The following is a 26104-nucleotide window of genomic DNA, read 5'->3' as shown; positions in this document are numbered from 1 at the left end:
GGCGCGGGGTGGCGGCGAGACGCGCGCGATGGAGGGCGAGAGCGGGAGCCCGTGGGCCCTGGGTCTGCTGCGCACCTTCGACGCGGGCGAGTTCGCGGGCTGGGAGAAGGTCGGCTCGGGCGGCTTCGGGCAGGTGTACAAGGTGCGCCATGTCCACTGGAAGACGTGGCTCGCCATCAAGTGCTCGCCCAGCCTGCACGTCGACGACAGGTCAGCCGCCCGGGCGGGGGCGCTGGGGCGGGCGACGCGGCCGGGACCCAGGTGCCTGGATTCCGGGGGTTCTCCTCTCCACCTGCGTCGCCTCCGGAGCACTCGGAGGGAAAACCAAGCGCCCGGAGAGGCTGTGAGCTCCCGGCGGTGTCCGCGCCGCTTGCCGGGCCCGAGGGACGCGGAGGCCAGGGTGGCGAGCTACCACCGGTCTCATTGCGCACGCCGGGTCCCCGGCTGCGGCTCCTCCAGGGGACTTCGAGGGGCCGCGTTTGGTGGAAACGTTGCGAGGCGCCCAGTGGTGTTACCTGGCTTCGCGTGAAGCCTCGGATTTTCTGGGCTTTGGGCCCGCGCCCCTCGGAGGCGCGTCCGGCCCGCCGGGGACCCGCCTGGGCGCTGCGGTCTGCGCCCGGCTTAGAAAAATTGCCGTGTGGGGATCTGGGCTTTGTGAGTTAGTTAGACTCCGTTCGACTTACTTAGTAATTTACGTTGGAGCACAAATTGGTGTAAGACGGTAATTATTTCGGTCGGAAGTATTGGTTTAGCTTGGCCAGGCTTCGGCTTCCTCGGCGCTACGGGGCTCGGGCTTGGCCCTGGGGTCCGGCGGGCGGCCCAGGGGGTCGTGTTCCGCCCAGCGCCTCCTCGCCACACACTCTAGTTTTAGCTGACTTTATTTCGACACACAGCCTCTGGGGAGGGGTCTTTACATTGACCTGCTTTGTGGTCAAGCCAGAGCGCCCTCCCTCCTGCACCGCCACCCCCCCCCCCCCCACTCAGCTCCAGTCCAAAAGCCAACACAGAACCTGCCTGTCCTGGCCTAACAGGGGTGCTCAAGTTAATGACGATTGGAAAGGACGCAAAGCCACCCCAGTTAAACTCAGTCGCTGGATTGTGATCGGCGCATCATTTTGGGGGTGGAGGTGGGAGAGGGGGGCGTCGAGGAGCAGCTCTTTTTTTTTTTTGATTCCACCTTTTACATTTGCGTTTGAGGAGTTTATAGGTAAGCTTCGGTTGAGCACATTTAAATGATCATTTGGTGAAAGTTTGCATTCTACATGGAAGTTGTGTTGTATTCTGTGTGGAGATCTCCCTTACAGAGTCAGTCCCGGACACACAGACTAAAGAAAGCATCTCCTTTTAAACCCCACATAGCCTCTGCTGTCTCAAACACCTGGTTTTTAATCCTTGGCTTAACGGAGTGTTGGTGCCTCCAAACCGGTGGGATGGTGGCGATGCCCTTCTCAGGGGTGTCTGAGTCCCCAGGCCTAGGATGGAAGGGTTGCTGTGCTTCTGCTGCGGCATGCAGTAGCAAAGCGGCCCCGTGTGCTTGCAGCCTCGTATTTTCATCCCGGACTGAGAGATGACACAGTACGGCTCTTGGAGGCTCCTTGCCGTAAGCCTCAAACCCAGCGTTTCGTGGAAAGCTCAGTAGAGTGGGGACAAGTGTCATAAAAATAGCACCAACAAAGGTGAGGTGCTGTGCAAGCCCCCCCCCCCCCCCACCAAGCTGCTGCAGATCCTGGGAACTTCTCTGGCCGGAAGGGGCGCTGTGGTTATTTTGATAAAATCCAAACCGCTTTGAATACCAGCTAGTGGTTAGATCCCGAAAGGCAAGACCCTGGCCCTAGCGGCCTCTTTGGGCTCTTGGGGACGTGTGTGGGATGGAGTCTTCTGGTCAAAGTGAACTTTATTCATCAGCAACGTTTTTCACACCACTTTCTTGTGTTGGAAGAGCAAACAAAGTAGGCAAGCTCGTCCCTGGGCTGTCGCATCGGCCTGCATCCGCAGACTCTGTGATTTCCAGCCACCAGGCCCTTGTTTCTTGGGTGGCCCAGATAGAGGTAGGGTTTCTCCACTCGGAGGCGGATCACTGAGGATATTGCATAGCCTGGGTGAAAAGTGTTTTGTCCTTTAACTGGAAGTCTTTCCTGCCCTGCCCAAACCAGGCAGGTGGTGGCATGTCCTGGGCGGCCAGGCCGAGGTCAGCATCGCCCAACAGGAAGAGATTCACCTCTTGCACTTTGCGGGCCCGGTAGGGCAGGCTGGAGTTCTGCATTTGCAGCAGTGGCTGATTGCTCTGCTCTTGGTGATGCCAGCTCCCCTCGGTTAATGACTGATGTATTCAGCTCGAGGTTCTGGTAGGAATGTGTTGGCACCTCTGGTTGCACTGCAGGCCTGCAGAGTTCCGTCTAGACCTCGAAATGGTGGTTTTGCTACCTGTCCTGCCAAATTTTGGCAGGTCGACCTCGGTGCTCTTTTGACGAGCTGCCTCCCGTCCCCACCCCGCTATTTGCAAGATGTTCCCTGAAGTGGGGAATAGGATTTTCGTGGGGTTCTGGGAGCAGCCCCCACCCCTGCGGCGGCCCTGGCCCCAGCCTTTATGCCCCCTCTTTGGCCAGATCTCCAGGACCCGCCCCAGGCCCCTCGGAGCGGCAGGCCGCCTCAGGCCTGTGAGCATGTGCAGGGGAGCTCAGGGACTGCACCCTCGAGGGTCCCCGGGGGCAGGGGCCAGGGAAGCACCTGCCAAAGGAGCGTCCAAGGGGATCTTCAGGGATTTCATACGTGGTACCCGATCGATCTGTGTTTCCCACTCCCTGTGGGCATGTCTGGTGGCTTTGGGGAGATGTGTGACCTCCCTGGCGAACCCTGATGAGAGGGTCATGAGGGCCAGGGTGGAGTCTAGGGATGGGCATGTTACCATTTCAGCAAGCACAGTGACCCCAAAGGCCCCATTCCTCCAGCCCCCGCCCCTCCCTTGGGCTAAGACAAAGCCCTGAATAACAGAGCGCCTGGCCCCGTCAGCTACGCCATCGGCACTGGCTAGTCCGGACGAGCCCGAGCAAACCCCAGGTTTGCAGCTACAGAGCTGACAATCTGACAAGCCCGTTTCTTGTCAGTTTTAAAAATAGCAGTGTGGGAACCCTCAGAGGCTCCCTGGGAGCATTCTTGGGTGGGTGCGAGGTGAGAAGGCCTAGCCCAGAGGCACCAGCTAACCCATGATTAAACCACCCATTTTCCCAGCTGCCTTTCCCAAAGCTGGTTCCCGGGTCCCCCCTCTCAGGAGCTCTTTGTTCCCGGCCCCCTTTCACCACACCCGACCCCTTCTCTCCTCCTGCAGTGTACTGCTCCTCACCACCGCCATTTCATCCCATTCTTTCCGCTTTTCCACGGCAAATGCCTCCTGAGAGGGAAGCCTTGGTGTCCCTCACCATCGGCCTGTCTTTGGAATTTCTGACTGAGCGCGAGGCGAGCCCGTGGCTTCTTAGAAAGTATCTTTAAGAGATGGTCTGTCTAATGATATTTCTGCTATTTTCATATCCTGCCACGATGCTCTCCCTGGGAGGGAGAGAATACCCTTTGGCCAGCCCTAAGTGAGCAACAAATTGAATTAACGTAAGTGCTATTGAAAAAGAATATTGGACAAATTGAACCCCACCTTGGTCCTGTTAATGCTCAGAGATATTCCATCTGGGACCAAGAGAGGAGGTCCTGGGGTGGGGGGGGAGGTGCTTTGTCCCTTCCTCCTGGGAAACAGAATTTAAAAAGCCTTCCCCAAATGCTGAAGAAAAGGAGCCCCTTTTGAAACAATCCCAGGAGAGAAATGTGACGCCCGTCCTGCCGAATTGTGCCTGATTTTAGATACTCTGTCCGCGCATCACAGTTTTTAGGGTGCTTTAACTAAGACTGATGTCAGTGGATTCGGGTGGCCTCAAGCCTGACTCCTAACAGCGAAGAAAGGGATTTGATGGTGCAGACCGCGACCCGTGAGCCGTGGCGTACGTAGGTGGAGGCTGGAGTTCCCTGCACTGGGGGCCTCCAGGAGCTCTGGATCTGTAGTTTCTTCTCTGTTGTCTACCTAAACCAGAAACACAGCTTGGAGGGAAAGTATATTTACACTAAATAATTGCTGTTGACAACAAAACAATTGGTCGTTTCTTTCTGTGCGAGGAGCACTCTCAAGTCCTGTCTGGTGGCTCCCTGAGAGGGCTCATTCCAAGCTCATTGAATTGCAGATGCCGCCCAGGTTGTCCGCCTGGGCTGGGGGGTAGCTCCCCTAAGCCCATGGCTCCTGCTGGGGCGTAGGTGGGGGGTGGGGTCCCTGGAGCAATTAAAGAAAAGCTGAGAGGTTGGGGTCATTTGGATTTGGGCCGGGTGCTTACTAGATAATGAACAGGTCGCAAAATTTTCGTGCCAGCCCTTCTGAACCAAACCAACGCTAGCGCTTAGGGGGCCCTGGTCAACCCCACTCCCCAGACCTGTGTGAGGCGTCTCCTCTCTGTGGTTTGAACCACAGAGGTTTGAACCTCCCTGAGGAGGTTTGTCCTGCAACCCCCTTCCTTCTTCCCAGGGAGGTGTGGTGATGGGTAGGGTCCTCTCTGCTTGAAGGCATTCTGATGGAGTCGTCCGAAGACCATTTTCCAGGCTAGCTGGTTTTCCTGGATGAAACGTCCTTACATGTGTGGTCAGTTGCGCAAAGCCTGCCTGGCATTCTTCCGGAGAGGGCATGGGGCTCTTAGAACACTCAAGCTGTGATCGGCATTTGGGAGCAGACCAGCACTGGGGGCCCTTTCTGAGTTTTTGAACTAAGGTACATGGGGTGGGGTCTCTGTTGGGTGGAAAGGGCCTGGGGATGGCGGGGGGGGGGGGGGGGGGGGGGGGGGGAGGGGGGGGGGAGCCGCGCACCTGCTGAACTCAGCTGGTGGGGAAGCAGGGGTGAGTGATGTGCTGCCAGCTGGCTGTTAAGTCACTAATGAGCTCAACAATCAGAAGTCACCCTGGTTTTTTAGGTATTACGCCCTTTGGGCAAATGGAAGAAAACACTTTATTTGCAGAGCAGCTCAGAGCTTCCAGTTAATGAGAAATTCCACCTTGATGTAATGACTTTGTTCTCAGAATCCCTACTGGTTATCATTCAGGCTTGGGTGGAGGGCTCATCTCTGGTGTCTCACTCGGGAAGATGACCCTCCCTCGTCACTGTCCAGCCGGTAACACCCGAGCCATCAGCTCCCCCAACCTGTGGGCCAGGAGGGGAGCCTCGCACCACTTTCCTGCTGCAGGTGGGTCTCTGTACATCCCCGGGGCAGGGTGGTGGTGGTGGTGGTGGTGGAGGGCAGGACACAGGCCCATGCTACAGGGTTGCGGTGCCCCATAGACACACACCGGGAGGGGAGGGCGGCAAGCCAGCCACTCTAAAAGAAAATAAAAGGAATAGGAACAGACAAGTTCTAACACTGATTCTTAACCAGCTAGGAAACAGAAGTGGCTGCTGGTTATTACGTCCACTTGGCAGCTTGGGGTGGGTGCTGTTAGAAGTGGTAGTTAGTGGAAGTAGTGAGTGTTAGGAGGGGTAGTTGTCCTGGTTTAGTGTAGATAACTAGGGCCCAGGGGTATCATTTCTCTCTCTTTCAATGACCAGCGATTTCACAGTGCTTGATGCTGGCACCCAGCCGCTCCCTCACTTAGATGCCTGCAGAGCCAGGGCACGGGGCTAGGGTCCGCCTCTGTGTGGGCGGGGCTGGCTGACTTGCTGGGCCCCCCCCCCCCCCACGCGCCAGAACCTGTGACTTCAGAGTTTCCACTGGAGGGAGGGAGCGGCTCTGCAGCCCCGCGCAGGGACCCCCCCACAGGCAGCATTGCACTTTTGTGGGCATTTGGCTTTCCACTAATTGGCCATTTAACCAGAGCGCTAAGAAAGCAAGCCATGCTAAACTCAGTTTTGTTTTATAGTAATGGCATCTTCATTCCTGATACGTGTTTCGCTGGTTCCTAAGGCCACTGGGATTCTTTGCTCCTTGAGTGTGTTCAAAACCAAATTCTCCACCTTCTCTAGGGTGCTCCCCCTAGCATAGATGAGGAGCCACCCACTGACTCCCAGGAGAGATCCAGGGCATCCTTGCTAACTCTCTTCTCCATACCCATCAATCATCCAGTCTCATTGATTCTCCTTCAAAACAGGCCCCGTGTCTGCCCCGTTCTCTCTCTCTCAGGCAGAGCTTGGGTGCTACTGTCTTTGACGAACAGGGTAACCCAGGGTGCCTCCTTGCCAGCCGGCACTCCTCCCTGGGAAATGTTTTCTAGGTGTATGGGATGCCTGGCAGCACGTAGTGTCAGAGAGGAGGTCAGCCAGAAATGGGCTCATTTGGTTGGTATAGTGTTGGGCTCTCCCTCAGGCTAGCCATGAGAGCAGGTGCAGCTGTGGGGAGGGTGGGCAGGAGCAGGTGCATCCAGGCTCTGGAAGAGCCCCTGCGGCGGGTTCTGGGCTGCTTGTGCCAGAGCCTGCATTTTGGGGGAGTCTCTGAGGCCACCCCAGCCTGCTGCATGCATGGCAATGTGCAGATGCTGGACCTGCTCGGTCCCCAACTGCAGTAGGGTGCGTCTGGCGTGTGGTTCTGGACCTTTCCTTTAGGGGTTTATTAGAAAGCATGTTCCCCAGCACACACCTGGGACCCACTCTCCAGGAAAAACAGATTAACTTTTTTTTTATTGGATAAATGTGACACTGTGTAAATTTAAGGTGAATCCTGTGTAACGTTGATACCTTTCTATAATGCAATATGGCTGCCCTTGGAACAACATTTGTCGTATTACATACTTACTGTGTGGAATAAACTATGTTTATTCAACTGTATGTGGCTATTTTCACACTCGTGACAAGTTTGTACCCTTAAACGCCGTCAGTCTTATGCCCCCACCCTCTTTCCCCTGGTCACCCCCATTTTATTCTTTTTTAGATTCCACCTATAAGTGATGATACAGTACTTTCTCCATCTGGCTTACTTCGCTGAACGTAAGGTGCTCGAGGTCCATCTCTGTTGTTGCAAATGCCAGGATATCCTTCTTTCTCATGGCTGAGTAATTGTCCATTGTGTGTGAACCACACCTTTTTTTGATGGGCATTTGGGTTGTTTCCATATGTTGGCTCTTGTGAATAATGCTGTGATAAACGTGGGCGTGCAGATCTCTGTGGAAGTCTTGTTTTCATCGCCTTTGGGCATCTTCCCAGACGCAGAAGCACTGCACTGTGTGACAGTTCTACCTGAACTGTTTTGAGGCACATTCATTTTGTTTTCCACAGTGGTTGAATCCATTTACATTCCCACCAAGAGTGTTTAAGGACCTCCCTTTCCTCCACATCCTCACCAGCACCTGTTTCACTTGTGTTCTTGATGCTACTGGTTCTGGCTGGTGGGAGGTGATAGCTCATTGTGGTTTTAAGTTGCATTTCCCTGATGGTTAGCGATATTCAGTATCTTTTCATGGGCCTGTTGGTCATTATGATGTCCTCTTTGGGCAAACGTCTGTTTCGTTCCTCTGCCCATTTTTAAATCAGATTTTTGTCTTTAATTAAGTTGTGTTTATTTGTTACCTATTTCAGATATTAATCTCTTATCCATATATGTGGTTTGCAAAATTTTTCTCCCATTGTGTTTGTGTTTTGGTATCACGTCCAAAAGATCATTGCCAGGACGGATATTAATGAGCTTCTTCCAATGTTTTCTCCTAATTGTATTGTGGCAGATCTTATTTTTAGGATTTTGATCCATGTTGAGTTAATTTTTGTGAGTGGTGTGAAATAGGGGTACAACATCATCATTCTGCATGTGTTTTTCCAGTTTTCTGAGCACCCTGTGTCAAGATTATCTTGTCCTTATTGGGTGTTCGTGGCTCCCTTATTAAATATTAGTTGACCATAGAAACAGAGTAAAGTTAAAATAAGTGCTGGGAGTACTTACGTGGCCAATTCCAGACTATAGTGGTTTATTTTAAATCTGGCCGAGATGGACTTAGCTTGGTCTGTCCTGGGGGGTTCCCAGACTTGGCACTGTTCTCATTAGGGCTGGATAATTCTTTGCCTTGGGAGCTGTCTTATGCATTGTGGGATATCGAGCAGCATCTCTGGCCTCTACCCACTGGATACCAGCGGCAACCCTGAGCGGTGACGCCCACAGCGGCCCAGACCTTGCTCAGTCCCTGGGGGCAAAGCTGCCCGTACGTGAGCGTCGCTGATCGACACTCAGGGATCCTCTCCCCAAGGCACCCGTGTACAGCTTCTTGGCAGATGCTCACGTGAGACCCCCGACCGCAGCGGTTGGATGTGTGGGCCGAGGGCCTGAGATCCTCCTGCAGCACCCGGTGCCCATGTGGGAGCAGGGCCTGGGCGTCTTCATCTCAGCCAGCTTTCTGGATGCGTTTGACCTTGTCCCGTTCTGACAACCACTGATCTAGATGGCACATGATCAAGCCCCGTTGTCCTGTGATTCAGCCCTTTTTCCTGCATGCACTCTGGGACTTTTGCCCCATAACACTAACACAGACCAGGATACAGGGACTCCAGCCTGTGAGGCCCCGGCCGCACCAGACTGGGGGTCCCCAGACCTTAGACTGGGGGTCCCCAGACCTTAGACTGGGGGCTGGCACACTCTGTGGAGGGCTCGGGAGCAAACGTTTGGAGTTTTGCAGCCCATCGACTCCGTGCCACATCCGCTGGTCTCCGCCTCGAGCGGGAAAACAGGCACAGCCATGTGGCGTGAATGGGCGGGACTGTCTTCCCATCAGAACCGAGGGCAGGCTGTGCACAGTGCTTGGGGGTCTCTGAAAAGGTTGGACATAGAACTGCCCCATGACCCAGCCATCCTGTCCAAAGGGTTGAAAACGGGGACGCGAACAGGTATTTGTACACCAGCGTGTCCAGACGTACAGCTTCATTCGTCTGATGACTGGGTACATAAAGTGTGACGTGGTCCTACAATGGAATATTACTCAGCCGCGAGAAGGAATGAGGTTTGGACACACGCTATAACACGGCTGAACCATGAACACATCATGCTGAGATGCTGAGTGAGAGAAGGCGAGACACCGTGTACTGCGCTTCTGTGAGATGCGTAGACAAGTTCGTACAGGCAGGAGGTAGCCCGGGGCGAGCGGGGCCGGGAGGCCGGGCCTCCTGCTGAATGGACCCAGAGCTCTTGTTGGGCCGATGAACAAGGTGTGGGCGTAGAGCGTGGGATGGTTGCACAGCCCTGTGAGTGTACGTGATGCCTTCGAATTGTACACTTACGCATGGTTAAAATAAAAACCCTGTTACGTATATTTTACTGCAACTAAAACAACGGTTTTAGAAAAAGGTGGCTTCCCGGGCTGACATGCATGCCACTGACATAAGTGTGGGGCTGGATTCAGGGACACCTGGGCCAGATGGAGTGTTGGCTTCACAAAGGAGGTGACTAGGGGTCTTCGGACGATGCTTTGTCTCACGGGAACTTCCCTTCCTTCGTCCCAGGGGAAGGGATTGCCAGCATCAGCCGCCTCACTCGGTGACCCCAGCGTGCAGTGGCTCAGTGCTCTCCTGGGTTTTCAGATGAAATTAGCATTTCCTCTTCTTCATGCACAATCACCCACAGAGCACAGAAGCGTCTGGATAGCCATAGGACCGTTGACCTTGGGAGGCCCCGAATGGGATCATGCAACGTGTGTGTGGGTCATTTTCTCCACCTGTGGAGCTGGTGGCCTCTGCGCCGTGGTGCTATGTGTCAGTGCCTGGGCGAGGACCACGCACATCTCACGTCTTCCAAAACTTTTTCAGGGAGCGAGGGGAGCTTCTGGAAGAAGCCAAGAAGATGGAGATGGCCAAGTTCCGCTACATCCTGCCTGTGTACGGCATATGCCAGGAGCCCGTGGGCCTGGTCATGGAGTACATGGAGACGGGCTCGCTGGAGAAGCTGCTGGCCTCCGAGCCACTGCCGTGGGATCTGCGCTTCCGCATCATCCACGAGACGGCCGTGGGCATGAACTTCCTGCACTGCATGGCCCCGCCTCTCCTCCACTTGGACCTCAAGCCCGCAAACATCTTGCTGGACGCCCACTACCACGTCAAGGTAGGACTCACCCGGCACCGTGTGCGGGGCCCAGGCAGCCGGGGTGGTACAGGGTGGAGACGGCATGGTGCTTGGGGGAAGGCACTCGAAGCAAAGGCCTCCGTCAGTGTAAGGACTCCAGCAACTCCCAGTCTTGTCGTGGTCATCCTAAGCCCCACAGAATGCGTGGCTGGGAAATGGACCCTTACGCACCCACTAGATCCTGGAGCAGGAGTCTAAATTCTGTGCACTCTGGAAAAAAGAGCTTACGGGGTTGCAGGTTCGGGTCTTACTGGATGTCTCTTGAAATCCGGTTAGGAGTCAGACCGTGGGTGGACTGTCTCCGTGGGACCGCGGGCTCTGTGGTGACGGCTGCATCCCCTTCGGTGGTCTCAGGGATGGTGGTGGTGGGAGATGCGAGTGCTCCAAAATGGAGGCTCCACGGAAAGAGGCTCCGTAGGGGGCTCATTCTGTCCACATCACGTGAGGTCTCTGAGGTCTGGTTTTGTTCTTGTTTTGGGATAGGGTTTATAAACCACAGAAAAGCATGAGGGATAATAGAGCTAAAAATCAGGTACCAGCCACCTGGAATCACAGTTAATAAGGTTGTCGGGTTCGTATTTCTTTGAATATGCCTCTCCTCTGGAGTGCCTTTGTGTCCTGGGTCCTGTGGTAGACACCAGGGCGGGACACATGTCATGGGTTTTCTCCCTGTGGTGACACACGCCTGCTTGGGAGGCCCGGGGCCGTGTGCTGGCCTATGGGATGCACTTGCCGCCGCGCTTTCCCTGCACCTGGTCCGAGAGTGAATGAGAAGGATCCCAGAGCAGTGGCCTGAATCCCTTCCTCTTCCCTGTGGGAACCGTTCAGGGAAGGGACTCACCTGTTCAGACGCTCAGCTCTTCCTGGCTGGTCACACGGCACTTGGAGGGTCCCCTCCTTTGCTGGCCCGAGGGCCAGGAGGGACCGGAGTTCAGTCTGGCCCTGCCCCTGGGCTCTGTCTGGAAGGAGGGGTGGGGCCAGGTGGCATGCACCTGCCGGCAGCTCCCCGGGCCCCAACTTTGGCGCAGGCCTGGCCAACCTGAGGCCGACGGGGAGACCACTTTCCACTGCGAACTTTCCCTTGAGTGGATGTCGCCCAGAAATCAGATTGTAGCGGGCAGATGGAAATGCTCTCCTGCTAACAAATGGTCTGGTGTGAACGGGTGCCACGGGGGTTCCCAGGCTTTGCTGGAGCCCTTTTTCCCTCTGGCTGGCATGCTGGCTTCCCGTGTGGACCTTCTGCCCCCACTGACATTACAGGGTTATTTCAAGGAGTGTGCGGTCCTCTGGGCACCCAGCGAGGCATGCAGCTTTTGAGCTCGGGCTTGAATACACACAAGACTAAGGAGCGGTGGCAGACCGTGTGGTGTGCCAGAGGTCCCGCCCCCGACAAGGTGCCCTGGGTGGTGGCCTGCTTCCTGCTAAGCTGCGGCTCAGGGGGTTACACCAGAGGCCAGGGCTGCCCAGCTGTCGGTCATCCGTCTGCGGTGACAGGGTTCTATGCCGTGTGGGCGATGCGCACAGACCCAGCGTGCGGCACAGGGGTGTCACATGAGGGTGGAATGGGTATGGGGCCGCAGGTGCCCCACAGGCCACCTGCGGGGTGGGGGGAGGAGTTATTCACAGAACTCCAGCTGGGGGTCCCGGTGCCATGGGGCGGGGCTGCTGGGTCTTCAGAGAGGATCAGGCTTTGCTGCTGGCGGGAGGTGGGGGCACAGGCAGAAAGGTCATGGAAAATTCTAGGCTCCTTAGTGGGAGGGAAAGCAGGAGGCTAAGTTAGATTAGGGGAGCGGGTGCTGACAGCTCAGTGCCTGGCCCGCAGATGTGCTTACTGAGGGCGGTGCTGTTGGTGCCACTGGTGTTGGTGGCCAGATGGTCATTTTTTGCTCCCCGGGGATGCTGACCTTCGTCCAGGGAGCGTCTCCAGTGCCGGGTCCACAGTAGGCACCTGATACTTGCTGTTCCCTGCGTGACGCGCTGGGGGCTTGCTTTCCTGGTAGGTCATCCTGCTTTGGCTCTGAGCTTCCTCCATTTGAACACTTTTTTCTCCCTCTCCTCGTGTGCACGCTGGCTTGGCAGCCTGGCGCTGATGGCTGTTTTAGTAAACGGGTGAAGTTTCTGGAAGAGCCCAGTGCCACTGGGTCCCAAGGAGCCTGGGGCGACAAGTGGGGCAGAAGCCAGGCGGGAGCAGGTGGAAGCCAGGGCCCCATCTCCGCTGGTGGGAAGCGCAGTGACCCTGGAGCTTCCCCAGCACCCTGAAAGGCCTCCGGGGAGGGGGGCCTGCTCTTCTGTGACCACCGCTCAGCCCCCAACACACAGATGACATGTTTCCAGCACACATTTCCTGACTCTGAGAAATACGGCGCGGAGGGCAGTGTTCGAGCTGCCACGTTGCCTGGAAGCTCCGTATTGATCAATCGGCCCCCGGATTTCGGGGCAGTTTGCAGTCTTCGATTATCTGGAGCGGTAAGACTTGAATCCGGAATCTTGAAATGAGATCATAAGTTGTCGGCCTCCGCCATCCCCTTTGGGCCCCTCAAGACTGCCTTTCTGAACCCAGTAAGGATGATTGGAGCTCAAGCAACCACCTACTTTGCAAAGGGCATTAAAGAGACTTAATATTAAATTAATACTTGATGTTAGTGTTAACTAAATGAAATACCAAGGGAGCAAGCCCATTTCAAGTTGAAAACGAAATAGCTTAGTTTATTGTTGTATTTTTTTTTTTTTAAATAGGCTCCACACCCAACGTAGGGCTTGAACTCATGACCGAGATCAAGAGTCACATGCTGCACCCACTCAGCCAGCCAGGCGCCCCCTGAAATGGTTTAGTTTAAAATAAAATCTCAGGCTCCTTCAGGTCCAGTTTGCCCAGACCAGACCACATCCAGAGGGACCCTGAGGGTCCTGTTCTCCTGTGGTCCGACAGGCCTTTCTCTCTAAGCCAGCACAGCCCTGACCAGGCCCTTCCTTGGTCTCGTCCAGCTGGGCCCGGAAGGTGAAGGGCCCATGTCCTGGGGGCACCCGTGAGCACTGAGCAGTACTGAGGCGGACGCTGAATGTGAGTGTGTTAGCGAATTATGGGGCGTTTGCTGTATACACGATAGACGCTGGGTTGGCCTGGGCCCCAGTGTGAGGATCAGGGCAGACAGTCAGGCCCTGGGCAGAACAGGCGGGAAAGGGCCAGAGGAGAAACCCGGTGGGGAGGGGATGGGGCACTGAGGGTCAGCGGCCACCAGAGAATTCGGATTTCTGATTTGCATTTTGATGCCATAGCTTTTACATGGAATTTATGCTTATTTTCTTACACCAAGGGCGTTTTGAGATGGCTGGCCGTACCTGCAAACAATTTGAAAAGGCCTTGAGCCGGGTGGGGGGCACGGGGGTGAGGCCCCTGTACCCCAGTCGGTCTCCACTTATGAACTTAAAACGTTGAAGCAGCTGAGAGTTTGAACTGAAACATTGGCACTTGTCCACTTGGAGAGGCGCCATGCCTGGCTCTGTCGGCCCTGAGCCGCTTTGTGGATCTGCCGGGCAAGGCGGTGGGCGGGGAGTTTCTTGAAGGCCCACACGGCCGGCAGCGAGCAGCCAGGGGCCCCGGAGCGGCCAGGCTAGCCCTCCTGGCGTGGTCCCAGGCCAGCCTGACCGGCCTGGCTGCACATGGAGAGCCGGGCCCCGTCCTGCCCCCGTTCTGTCCCATCCACTCCCCACAGGTGTGGTCAGGGAGCCCTCGCAGGACCGGGTGACCGGGCCTAAATTCTCCCTGTGTTCAGCGGTGCTGACGCCAGGCTGTGGGCTCCCCTCGAGGGCACGGCGAGCCCAGAAGTCAGGCCCGACTCAGCCCCATTCCCTATCCCCCCGTCCGTGTGTTTCAGGAGGGGCCTTGGAGTTCATTAGAAGGCTTCACAATAATTCATAAGCCTTGGAAGAGACTCTGAAGGGGCAGTTTTCCATGTGGGGCCCGAGTCCCTTTGTGCCAGTGAGTGTGACCTAAGCCCACACACAGCGCTTCGGCTGGCGTCCAAGGGTCCTGATTTACACAAGAGGGGGAAGCTGTGGGGAGATGGTGACGCCCCCCTCACTGTGGGGTCCCCCGAGCTTCCTGAGCTTTCCAGACACCTTGGTCCAAAGGAGAGGAGGAGACGGAGGTGTGGGGGAGCCTGCATAGCTGGGGTCTGGGGCTCCTTCAGGTGGGTGGGCCCCACACAAGGAGGAGAAAGTGCGCCACACCTTTTATGTGGATGCCTTGTGTTTGGGTGAAGGAGCCGGCAGGTGTCCGTTGATGACACGCCGTTCCAGGTGGAGGCATGCCCCCTCGAGGTTGCGTGGTGTGTGTTTTGTTTGCTTTAAGGGGCATCTGAAGGCATATTTCCCTTTAAAGAGCGTGCTGCCACCTGCCCGCCTCCCCAGCGGGGGCCGCGGCATAACCGGTGGCCTTAGCAGTGAGCCTCACTTGTCACGTGTCATCTGAAAACCTGAAAACTCGAAGGATGGCTTTTCTCCTTTAGGCCGATTCGGGCTGTCCCCAGTGGCAGGCGTTAAGATTGTAATCTTCTTGAGTTCTGTCTCCCAGTGAATTCCTTCCTTAAAGCGTAATCTTTCCCCTGCCCATCAAGCTCCCCCCCCGGCCAGGACTCGGTTCTTCCGAAGCCGGCTCTGCCTTCCTGTCTTCCCCAGAGGAGCACAAGGCTGGCCCTCCAGTGCGGGTTCCTGAACGCACCTGCCCGGCAGCGCTGGGACGGAGCCATGCCACACTGCAGAGGGGCGGGGTTGATAAAGCCCCCAGACGGCAGCCTTCAGTGCCTCCCCCGGTGCAGCCCCAGCGAAGCTTGCTGAGCCCTGTCTCATTGCTGTGTTGCAGATTTCCGATTTTGGGCTGGCCAAGTGCAACGGGCTGTCCCACTCCCATGACCTCAGCATGGACGGCCTGTTCGGCACCATCGCCTACCTCCCTCCAGAGCGCATCCGGGAGAAGAGCCGGCTCTTCGACACCAAGCATGATGTGTACAGGTGTGTGACAGGTGTGCGTGTGGGCCCAGCCGGGGCTCTGCACCTTGATTCTTCATGCCCCGAGTGCCGGCTTTCCTAGGGGCGGCTCGGTGTGGTGAGATACGAGGTTCAGTCCAAATGTTCGGGGTTTTTAGCTGGTAGGTCCAGGCTGTGCCAGGTGTGCGAGACCACCGTCCGCTGCGAAGTGCTGCCGGCCGGGTTTGGGGAACACTCATGGTTGGTGCCAGTTAGAGACAGTTATGTAACCAGACCGGTGGCTCCCGCACTGTGAAAGCTCCGGGGTTTTCATAAAGTGGGGTTTTTATAGCTTGTCTGCTGCTCTCAGTGCTCTGCGTGTCTCCATGTGTGTGGATTTGGACGCCTAAGCCGGGCCCCTCTGGCCCAGCAGCTTATGCTCCTAATGTCACTTAACCTTTGACAGAGGAGCGCAGACTCGCCGGGGCTGTCCACAAACTAGCGTCCGTGGGATTTAGGTACTCGAGAATAATCCCCACGTCATTGGAGGCGTCCTTTTCCCAATTGCAAAGGTCTTACTCACCCAGACCTGTTGAAGGAGAAGAGAGGGAGGAAGGGAGGGTGCACCTAAGCCCCTCATTGTGGCGCTTGGCTTACGCGTGGTGACTATGACCCTGAGCCCCAGAGCATGAAGCTTCGCCTTTGTGACATCGCCCGCGCCCGGAGTGCTGGCAGACCGGTTTGACAGTCACCCTTGTGTGTGCGCTGTGCTGGGCTCTGAGCTGTCCGTCCGCTGTCCGTGGCACCGGCGGGGCGGTGGGGGGGGGGGGGGGGGGGGGGGGCGGGGTGCTAGTCCCAGCTTGTGGAGTTTGGGGAGAATAAGGTTCTGTGTTTGTTTTGGAGTTGAGAGTTTCAACTTTTGAACTTGCAGCCTTCAGTTACTTTTCCATGGAGAATTTTTGGCATCTCTATCAATAGCCACTCTCAGCTCAGTGCCGGGTGCTGGTGCAGTGTCTGGGCTCCTGGTTTTGTTTTGTTTTTTAAAAATGTATTAGACTGCTTTTTTGGGGGGGTACATTCAGAGTAATTTTATACACTATATGTATGGAGAGAGAGAGAGAGAGAGAGAGAGAGAGAGAGAGAAAGTGTATATATAATTTCTCCCAACCAAGAAAGGGCCCCCGGAAGGTCAGCCGGCCCGGCTCTCGCGCTCTCTGCCCAGCCTTGTGTGACATCTCAGTGAGCAAGCTCCTCGCACCGCCCAGAGCTGGCGTCAGCGTCTTGCGCCCTGTGGCTGCCGGAAGATGGGGGGAATGAAGCAGACACAGGCCCTTCTCCCCATGAGCCGACGGTCCAGCTGCCGAGCGGCATTCCTTTCCTTTTTGCCCCCCCGCCCCTGTGCTGTTTGAGCCGGCACGAGGCCACGTGGCAGGGTTGTGTCTGTTGGGTGGTATCTGAGCTACCACCCTGCTCCGTGGGAAGAGCGCCTGTTTACCAAGCCCATGAAAAACATCTTGGTGTCCTCTCTCTCTCTCCCACTCCCTCGCTTTTGAAGACTCTGGAGTGGTTTCCTTCCAGCTTGTTGCTGTGTGGGTGAGCTTCTGGCTCACAGATACTGACCTGGCCGATTTTCCTTCCAGCTTTGCCATTGTGATCTGGGGTGTGCTCACACAGAAGAAACCGTTTGCAGGTGAGTGGCCTTGTCTTTGGGGGCAGTGCATCCGTCTGTCCTGGGGCAGTGGAGGGTGTGCCGTGTGTGGTCCTGTCTCTGTTTAAGCTGTGCTTGCAGTCCGCCTTCCCGCAGGGATAGGGGGCTTGCTCTGGGCCGTGAAGCCGGCGGGACCATCCTGGGGGGAGGGGGGGCGTGGGGTTGCTGCTCCATCCCGCCCAGCACGTCTTCACAGAGCCCCACGGCCCACACGGCAGGCCTCTCTGTACGGAGACAAGCAGTCTTGCAGCATAATTCACGGACAAGAAAAGGCTGCTGTCTGAAGGGGTCTGTTCAGTGCGTTTCTTTTTTTAGATGCCAGGTGATTCTTTTGTGTGTCTGTGTGATGTAATATATGTGACATAAAACTTAACCTTTTATCCATTCGAAGTGTCTAATTCGGGGCATCAAGTGCATTTGCTGGTGTATAGCCGCCCCCACTGCCTAGTCCCAGAACATTCCCACCACCCCCGAAAGGAAACCCCCGGCCCATGCAGCAGCCCCTTCCCGTCCGCCCGCCTCCCCGCCCCCCCCCCCCGCCGCCGCCCCCCAGCCCCTGACGACTGCCTAGCTGCTTTCTGTCTCTCTGGATTTGCCAGCTGTGGATATTTCCAGCTGAGTCTTTTTTTTTTTAATTTAAATATGGTAAAATACATATAAAATGTACCATCTTATCCGCCTTTAAGTGTGTGGTTTAGTGGTATGAGGCACATTCACCCTGCTGGGCAACCAGTCTCCAGGATGGCTGGGTGGATTTGGCACCGATGTGTCCCCAGCGGCCCCCTTCGAGGGCTGCGACGTCTCGTCCCCCTTCAGGCCACCGCTGTCCCGATGCCTGTCCTCAAAGTGCTAATACCTTGACGTGTTATAAAAACCGAGGACTTTTTACCCTCATCGTTTTCCTCTGTGGGCATACGTGGGTCACTCACGCTGTTTTACAGTTTGACCAGAAAGATCTGAAAATTCAGAGCAGAGTCCGTGTGTGTGTGCCTATTGTCTGCCTCCCTGACTCCTCCTCCTCTGTGGAGGCCGTGGTCTGAGATTGACCCACCAACACGACACCCAAGGCCAGGCGCATGACACGAACGTCAAGAGCCAAGGCCTGAGTGTTTTATTGCTTGGGACATAGGGGAGTTCAAGGTACGGGAGCAAAAGGTGTTTCTTGAACCTTTTCCATCTGTTTGGCAACAGAAAGTCTTCCAGGTGTTTACTTTACTTTCATTTTACTCAGAGGGCCTGCTAGGCTTTGGAAGTGTGTGTTATGGAAATAACGTGTAGCTGCCTAAGACAGCTATTGCACAAGATTTAACGGGAAGGCGGCATGGAGCGGCAGAGTAGGATCCTGGCAGGTGGCCGCGGGGCCTTGGGGCCAGCTGTCCACACCTGCTGACATGGGTCTGCTGCCACGGCAGAGCTCCCATGCTGTGGGCGTGCTGGGAACTGCAGGGTGGGTGGGGGGCACTGGGAACAGGAAGCTTGGGGTCCAACCTGATGGACATTGTGCAGAGAAAAAATTCTGGCTCACTGAAGGTCACCTTGGGCCCCTTGGTCTGTGACCAAGGTTATGATGATAGTAATGAGTCCATCATGCTCATGAAGGTCGCAGAGGGGGACAGGTGGGGCCCCACATTATGAACTGCAGGGGAAAAGGCCCCCGTTTACGCACCCCAGACCTGAGCACGCTTTGGGGAGGCCAGGCGTCCCGGCCAGCGTCGCTGTGGCCAGCTCCCTGCACAGCGCCGCCCCCCCGCCCGCCCCCCGCCACCCACCCCACCCCCCCGGGGCCTGCGTCTTGGTGTAGAAATCAGAGTTTGGGAAGGGTTCTGTATCATCACAGGGAGATTTGGGTTCACTTGGAGGCTGGACCACCTGACTTCATGATTTATAAGTGTGGCCTCCCTTTGGCACACACGGGCCACTTTGGAACATGTCTCACCAGTTTTCTTCTTTGAACCCTGCTTTCCTTGGAGTTGGATGCCCAGAAAGATCTGCCCTGTGATACAGCACCCTGGTTCCATTTGGTACATCATAGGGAGTTTCTAACACCTGAAAAAGGGAACACAGATGTGCCCTGGAAGATCAAGGATTAGAGAGTGCTCTGTGCTTTGCCAAGGAAATGGAGTGGTCTCCCAGGTGACATTGTGGGGATGGTGTCGGTGACACACTCCCCTCCTCCTGGTGAAACGGCCTCCGGCCCCGCGGAGCTGCTCTGACTTGCGTGCTTCTCCCTTGCAGATGAGAAGAACATCCTGCACATCATGGTGAAAGTGGTCAAGGGCCACCGCCCAGAGCTGCCGCCCGTGTGCAGAGCCCGGCCGCGAGCCTGCGGGACCCTCCTGCGCCTCATGCAGCGGTGCTGGCACGGGGACCCACGCGAAAGGCCCACCTTCCAGGGTGAGTGCCCGAGGGCTCCCTGGAAGCTGCCGCTTGACTGCTGTGCTGGTGACGCGGGAGAGAGTAGATGGGCCGGAGTGGGAGGGAGAGCAGACCCAGGTGCACGGCCAGGCTGCCCGCTGGCCCGGGGCCCTCCAGCGCCTGGGGCTGGGGCGGGGCGGCTGACACGCGGGGGACAGTCGCAGCTTGCTGCCCAGAGCGGCCCGTGCTTGGCGCTGCGAGTTCAGATACGGCGGTGCGTCTTTAGGGGACTGACGCGCCCACTCCCCTGAGGCTTTCTTTGCATTTCTCTTGGGGCCTTGTGCCCCTGGAATGGGTGTATCCTCGCGGTAGGAAAGCGATTCTGATGAAGTTAGGATTGGTCGTTACATTGAAAACACACTGGGGAGACTATAGGGGCCTCACCTGCCAGGAGCCGGCCACCCCACCATTGTGGGCATACGTGCTGGCGGCTCCCCAGGGAGGGCTTCTTTGGGAAACTGGAACGCCCTGGGCCCTCCTTGGAGTCTGGCAGACCCTGCTAGTGGTGGCTAACAGGAGGCCCCGGAGTGGCTCGTGAGGTCCGCTGGGCCAGCGGCCTGGGAAGCCACGGTGCTGGCCAGCCCCCTGGGGTGCGGCGCCCCAGCTGCTGCCTCTTGGGTCCCTGCCGAGGTCGCATGTTTACGTAGCGAATGTGGAGGTCATCGTCCGAGTGACGTGCCCTGTTTTGTTGTCTCCCCAAAAGAAATTACTTGTGAAACCGAGGACCTGTGTGAGAAGCCCGGCGGTGATGTGAAGGAGACGGCGCAGGATCTGGACACAAAGCAGCCCCTGGAGCCCAAGAGCCCGGTAACGGCCACCTTCTTGGCCATCATTTCTCGGGGGCCACTCTCCTTTCTGCAGGCTCCCCTGCTAGCCCAGACCGGCTGCTCGGGGCATCTGGCACGTGGAGCCCTGTCCCAGGCCAGGTGGCCTCGTGCTCGGGAGCCAGCCCCGGGGTCCCAAATGCAGGAGCAGGAGGGCAGGTCGCATGGCCGGCCTGGCGACCCTGGGTGCCCTTCCCGCCCAACTGCATCCTGTCCCCACCCCCGGTCTGTGGTTCAGAATGGACAGTGTGGGCCCACACTTGACTTTGGAGGGCCAGTGGTCGGATGCTCTTTGAGCCAGGGGAGCCGATGGCCCTCGTGGGCCCCGTCGGGGGACGGGGTCTGGGCTCTGCTGGTCTGGCTATCTCTGCTCCCCTGACTTGGAAATCTGGCCACTTTGTAACTGCCACTCATAAATGGTTTGCTCTAGGAGAGCCACATAGTTCCATGAGGTACGATGACTAACCCCAAAGGCTAGGGCTCAGTAGGCCCCGGGGGTGGCGAGGCCGCGGCAGACTCGTAACGGGAAGCCTGACTTGTTATCTGATACTGGGTGATGTATCCCCGGCCGTCCGTGCAAGGCCGGAAAGTAAGTAAGCGTTCAAGGCGTGCCCACTGTCTGAACATAAAGGGGCATGTGTGTGAGGTTGGGGAGCAAAGGTGCCTGGGGGAGGTGACCTGGCCACTGATAAGGAAGAGAAAGGCACCCAGCTCGAGGGTGTGACTCTGCACTGAGCCGCCAGGTCAGAGCAGATCTGCAGTTCCCAAGGAGACGGAGGGCTGGGGACAAGTGGGCTTGAATTGGGGCGAGTCGGCAGCCACCCTCGGGCTTAATCCCTCACCAGAAATCTGCCTTTCTGGAAGCCCGGGAGGGACACCCTCGAAAAGGCCCTGTTGGCGCATGTGGATTGGATTGGCCCTGTTGCTGTAGCTGGGCCCGCCCCTTGCACCCGCCCCCATGCCCAGCCCCTGTCCCGTGTCCTGCCTTACCAGTGCTGGCCTGCCAGGGTGGACACGGCCCAGTGCTCAGGCTTCACAAGCTCCCAGCGCCGTCGTGTCCCGCCCAGCTTGACGGGCTTCCCGTGTCTGTCCAGGCCATCTTTGCTCACAGTGTGTCTGCGCCTGGTGGACTTTGGGCTCCCTGCTGCCGTGCATGTCGCGATGGGCAGAGCACCCCGTGTGGCTGCCCGGGGATCCAGTGCCCCCTCGCCCTCCGCCTGCGCGGCCTGTGTCCTGGGTGGGGCTCATCCACACCACCCCCCCTCTTGGTTTGCAGAAGCCCGTGTGCACGCCTCTCAAGCGAGCATCCGCGCCGACCTTCGACAGCGACTACAGCCTCTCTGAGCTCCTGTCCCAGCTGGACTCCGGCACCTCTCAGACCCTCGACGGCCCGGAGGAGCTCAGCCGCAGCTGCTCTGAATCCAGGCTGCCGTCGACCAGCAGCGGCAAGAGGCTCTCGGGGGTGTCTTCTGTCGACTCTGCCTTCTCCTCCAGAGGATCACTGTCCTTGTCATTTGAGCGGGAGCCTTCAACGGGTGGTAAGCGAGGACCCCATATCCTGGGAAGTGACAACGCTTAATGATGGGGCTGGGGGCAGGCAGTGTGTGTAGGAGTCCGTGTGCAGCTAACAGGACCGGGCACCCGGCTTCTGGACCCAGTCCTTCATTTCTGTATCCGGGAACTAATTGGTCTGGCGTGTCAGCGCGTAGCTAGCTCACTGAGCACACGTCCAGAGAGACGTGCTGGCTGAGTGGCTCTGTGGGGTGTCACTTCAGAGTAAGGGGAACGGGCCATGCCCCCGTGGCTGTGCAGGAGGTCTTAACCTGTGCCAACTCCAGGTGTAGGGTCTGACCTCAGGTTTGCAAAACCTGGGTTCTGTCAAGTGATTCCAGCAGGTTGAATCGAACCCCACGCTCTCGAGACCTCTCTCTTGTAGAGGCCAGCCCTGTACCCCCTTTTTCTGAAACCCCTTTACTTTCTTATTTGTGAGCTCCCCATTTATTTTAGCCATGTTTTATAATGGGTGAGTTGTCCCTAGAGGTTTTAACATATTGGTCCTGTCATCTACCATCTGTTGGGATGGGGTCCTTCTCAGGTGATCTTATATTTTTATGTTAATTTTGATGGGTTTTCCTTCAGAAGGGGGTTTTCCCTGCCCCTGGCCCAAATGCTGGTCCCTGGGCACAGGGGCTGGTGCTTACTGCAGCTCCCTTCCAGCCCTCCCTCCTTCCCTCCGCCCCCACCCTGGGAGGGTAAGATGTGGTCCTGTCCTGCCCCTAAGGGTGCTGCGGCCCCACAAGGCAAATAGGGATGTTCACGCTCAGGGCAGTGGTGGTATAGGGGTGGCCGAGTGCCCGAGGGCCGTGGGAAGAGGGCGGACCCCAGCAGGAGGGGAAGTTTGTTTTTCCCGGTGGATCAGGGAATTCGTCCTGGAAGGGAGGGCTTTTCCTGCATGCTGTGAGCCTCCTGGGATTTTTAGAGTGGAATATTTGGGGCAAAAGAGGGCATTCTGGGTTGAGGAAATGTCTTACAAAGACAGCTCGCTGGGCAAGGCCCAGCTGGACAGCTTGACCGGGTGATGAGACTGAACAGGAAAGAGATTCCCCATCTCTGGGGGAGAAGTACGTCGTAGAACTCTCTCTGGGTCTGACACTCTCAGAGGATCAGTTCCTGGCTCCGCTCCAAAGCCCGTGTGAACACACTCATCCAGACTGGGCGGGCTGGGCGGGCTGTATTTTCTTGAATTCCATCCTGTACCCCCCACCCCCAAGCCAGTCCCCTGGAGGGAGTTTCACGGAGGGAGGGGTTCTTTCTCCACGCGGACGGGAACCCGGACACTGTAGTGGGACTAACCTTTCCATCCTGAGTAACGGTCCTTCTGAAACGGGAGAATTCAGTCCTTTGAGGATTGTTTTAGGAAACCTTCATGGTGTCTCCAGGACAAGAGGCCGCATTTGGAGTGTGGGGCGGGGAGCGGCCGGTGGCCTGTGCGTCTCTTTCCCGTTTCTCTTCTTGATGAAGGACCGTCAGCAGTCACGGCCGATTCTGAGCACACACGGCTGAGGTTTTCATCCTGATCTGATGACGACCCTACAGGACAGTAGGATGACTTTCCCTTTGTCTGAGGTCTCCCCGCTACATCTGAAACCTAATAACACGGCACAGATGGCTCTTGAGTGATTTCAGGCACATGGCGACCCGGAGGCCGCAGGGGAGGCGTGGGCCACATCGGGGCTCCAGCCAGGCCCTGGGAGCGGCCAGGGGTCTGAGCCTCACATCCCTCTCCCCACAGATCTCGGCACGACAGACATCCAGAAGAAGAAGCTCATGGATGCCATCATGAACGGCGACACCAGCAGACTGATGAAGATCCTGCAGCCCCAGGACGTCGACCTGGTGCTGGACGGGGGCGCCAGCCTGCTGCACCTGGCCGTCGAGGCCGGGCAGGAGGAGTGTGTCAAGTGGCTTCTCCTCAACAACGCCAACCCCAACCTGACCAACAGGAAGGGCTCCACGCCCCTCCACGTGGCCGTGGAGAAGAGGGTACGGGGTGTCGTGGAGCTCTTGCTGGCTCGGAAGATCAGCGTCAACGCCACGGACGAGGACCAGTGGACGGCCCTGCACTTCGCGGCCCAGAACGGGGACGAGTGCAGCACTCGGCTGCTGTTGGAGAAGAACGCCTCCATCCACGAGGTGGACTGCGAGGGCCGCACGCCCATGCACGTGGCCTGCCAGCACGGCCAGGAGAGCATCGTGCGCATCCTGCTGCGCCGAGGCGTCGACGTGAGTCTGCAGGGGAAGGATGCCTGGGTGCCGCTGCACTACGCCGCCTGGCAGGGGCATCTGCCCATCGTCAAGCTGCTGGCCAAGCAGCCCGGGGTGAGCGTGAACGCGCAGACGCTGGACGGGAGGACGCCGCTGCACCTGGCCGCCCAGCGAGGGCACTACCGCGTGGCCCGCATCCTCATCGACCTGCGCTCCGACGTCAACGTCTGCAACCTGCTGTCGCAGACGCCCCTGCACGTCGCTGCAGAGACGGGCCACACGAGCACCGCCAGGTTGCTCCTGCATCGGGGCGCCAGCAAGGAGGCGGTCACGGCGGAGGGCTGCACCGCCCTGCACCTGGCCTCCCGGAACGGGCACCTGGCCACCGTCAAGCTGCTTGTGGAGGAGAAGGCGGACGTGCTGGCCCGGGGGCCCCGCAGCCAGACGGCGCTGCACCTGGCCGCCGCTGGCGGGCACTCGGAGGTCGTGGAGGAGTTGGTCAGTGCCGATGTGCTCAACCTGTCTGACGAGCAGGGGCTCAGCGCGCTGCACCTGGCCGCCCAGGGCAGGCATGCCAAGACGGTGGAGACGCTGCTGAAACACGGGGCGCTGGTCAACCTGCAGAGCCTCAAGTTCCAGGGTGGCCACGGCCCCGCTGCCACACTCCTCCGGCGAAGCAAGACCTAGCCTGCTGGCGCCGGAGACCGGGGCCCCCGTGGGCTTCCTGTCCCATTGCTGTGTTCCACTGTGGGGACAGAACGATGCCATGCCGGTCGGCGCCGCTCGTCTTGTCTGTGGCCTGGCGGGACATTGACCGAGCGGGCCGGCGACAGGCAAGTGGCTGCCGACTCCGGGTTCACGTGGGGCGTCTGCTCGGGCGTGTCACCCTCTGAAGGCAGTTGGTTAGAACGCGCTCGTTCGACCCATTCACCGATCGGCACGCCCGCCGTCAGACGGACGATGGGTCGGAATCATTTCGTTGGGCTCCTTGCTCCTCGCGTGGGCCCCCGGGTGCCCGAGCTGTGACTAGGAGTGAGTGCATGCTGTCCTGAGCCGAGCCGTCTGTGATGGCCTGCAGCGCAGCAGTCTGGGGAAGCAGGTGCAGGAGGAGCTGTGTCTTTTATCTTCCCACCCAGCGGCAGGCAAAAGAGCCTGTTTCAGAAAGTTTTAGTGAAATTCTTGTTTTGTAGAATATCTTTAATAGACGAACATGCTATTAACTGTTGCTTTAAACTTGTTGAAAACGTTCACGTCCTTGGGTTGTCTGGTCCGTGAAGAATTGAGTGTAAAGTAATAAGGTCGGTTTTTAAAAGCAAGCCAACAGTCATCCGACCTGCTCTTTTACGTCCAAATTTGGCAGTCCTCGTGGGTGGCCGCCCACGTACCCTGACGGTGCAATTTGCTCTTGTGCATTGCTGGTCGCCTGAAGTGTTCTTTGAGCTCTAGAGCGCCATTTTGGTTTCGGACTGCCATCAGTGTTATCAGCCTGATGGGCCACCTTGCTTGGTGGTTTTCTTCCAGCTCTGAAGTTGGTGAGGTGGTGGTTTGGGCGGAGTGCTACCGTCTTGGGGCCTCGCGGGTTGTCCGAGCCGCAGACGAACGCCTACACCGCGTGGGAGCCTTGGCTTTTAGGGCGTAACTCCCAGGGGCGGCTCCAGGACACAGCGGCGCACTCTTGGATATGAAAGACTGGTTTCTAGCCCCGTTCCTTCCTTGGCTCCTGTGTCCCGCCTGGCAGCCCCCGAATGCTGTTCTTTGAGTAGGTTCGCTGCGGGACGCGGCCGTGTGCTCAGACGTGCCCCGTGGCCTGGTGTACAATACAGAGATTGATGTTAATGTACCGTGTATGTTAATATGAATCTGTGCACAGGATACTTCTTTTCTATGACAGGAAATATCCACTCTGCCTAGAACTGGCTATGTTTTAATACGCCTCGCTCTTTCACAACGCTACGGTTGTATATAGGATGTGTGGAAGACAAATCGTTCTGTCTGATGTCAATAAAATGCACTCTTCTACTTTTTTGGTGTCGTCGAGACTACTTCTTCTAAAAGAGCGTGAATAATCTGATTTCTGAAAACCAGAGATTTGAGGCAGTCATGTGGTTGGAGATGCCCTTCTAGAAGGTACTACGCTGTGTGCACTGAATTAACCTGTGATGGGAAGGGACAAAGGAAGGGGGAGGGTGGCCCCAGGCTTCCTGCCTCCTTAGCTAGGCCCTTCCCCATGTGTGAACCAGCGAAGACATGCTCTAACCTTAGTAGAGGAAGCTCCTCACACCAGTGTTTTGATGTCTTTTTAAGTGTTTACAGTTCTTATTTTT

At 57.2% G+C, this 26104-nt stretch overlaps 1 protein-coding gene across 1 annotated transcript; it reads left to right on the top strand.

Moving 5' to 3' along the window:
* Positions 1 to 25804, top strand: RIPK4 (receptor interacting serine/threonine kinase 4). Its single transcript, XM_027587669.2, has 8 exons — positions 1 to 210; positions 9791 to 10082; positions 14965 to 15113; positions 16709 to 16758; positions 19012 to 19170; positions 19895 to 19998; positions 21292 to 21553; positions 23308 to 25804. Exons 1-8 carry the CDS (start codon positions 29 to 31, stop codon positions 24465 to 24467), a joined length of 2358 nt encoding a protein of 785 aa, XP_027443470.1. The 5' UTR covers positions 1 to 28; the 3' UTR covers positions 24468 to 25804.
* Positions 25805 to 26104: the final 300 nt, after the last annotated feature.

Source organism: Zalophus californianus, chromosome 1 (genome assembly GCF_009762305.2).
Source record: "Zalophus californianus isolate mZalCal1 chromosome 1, mZalCal1.pri.v2, whole genome shotgun sequence".
In the NCBI taxonomy this organism is placed as follows: domain Eukaryota; kingdom Metazoa; phylum Chordata; class Mammalia; order Carnivora; family Otariidae; genus Zalophus; species Zalophus californianus.
Note: the sequence above shows the minus strand (reverse complement) of the source record. Positions and strands in the feature narration are given on the sequence as shown.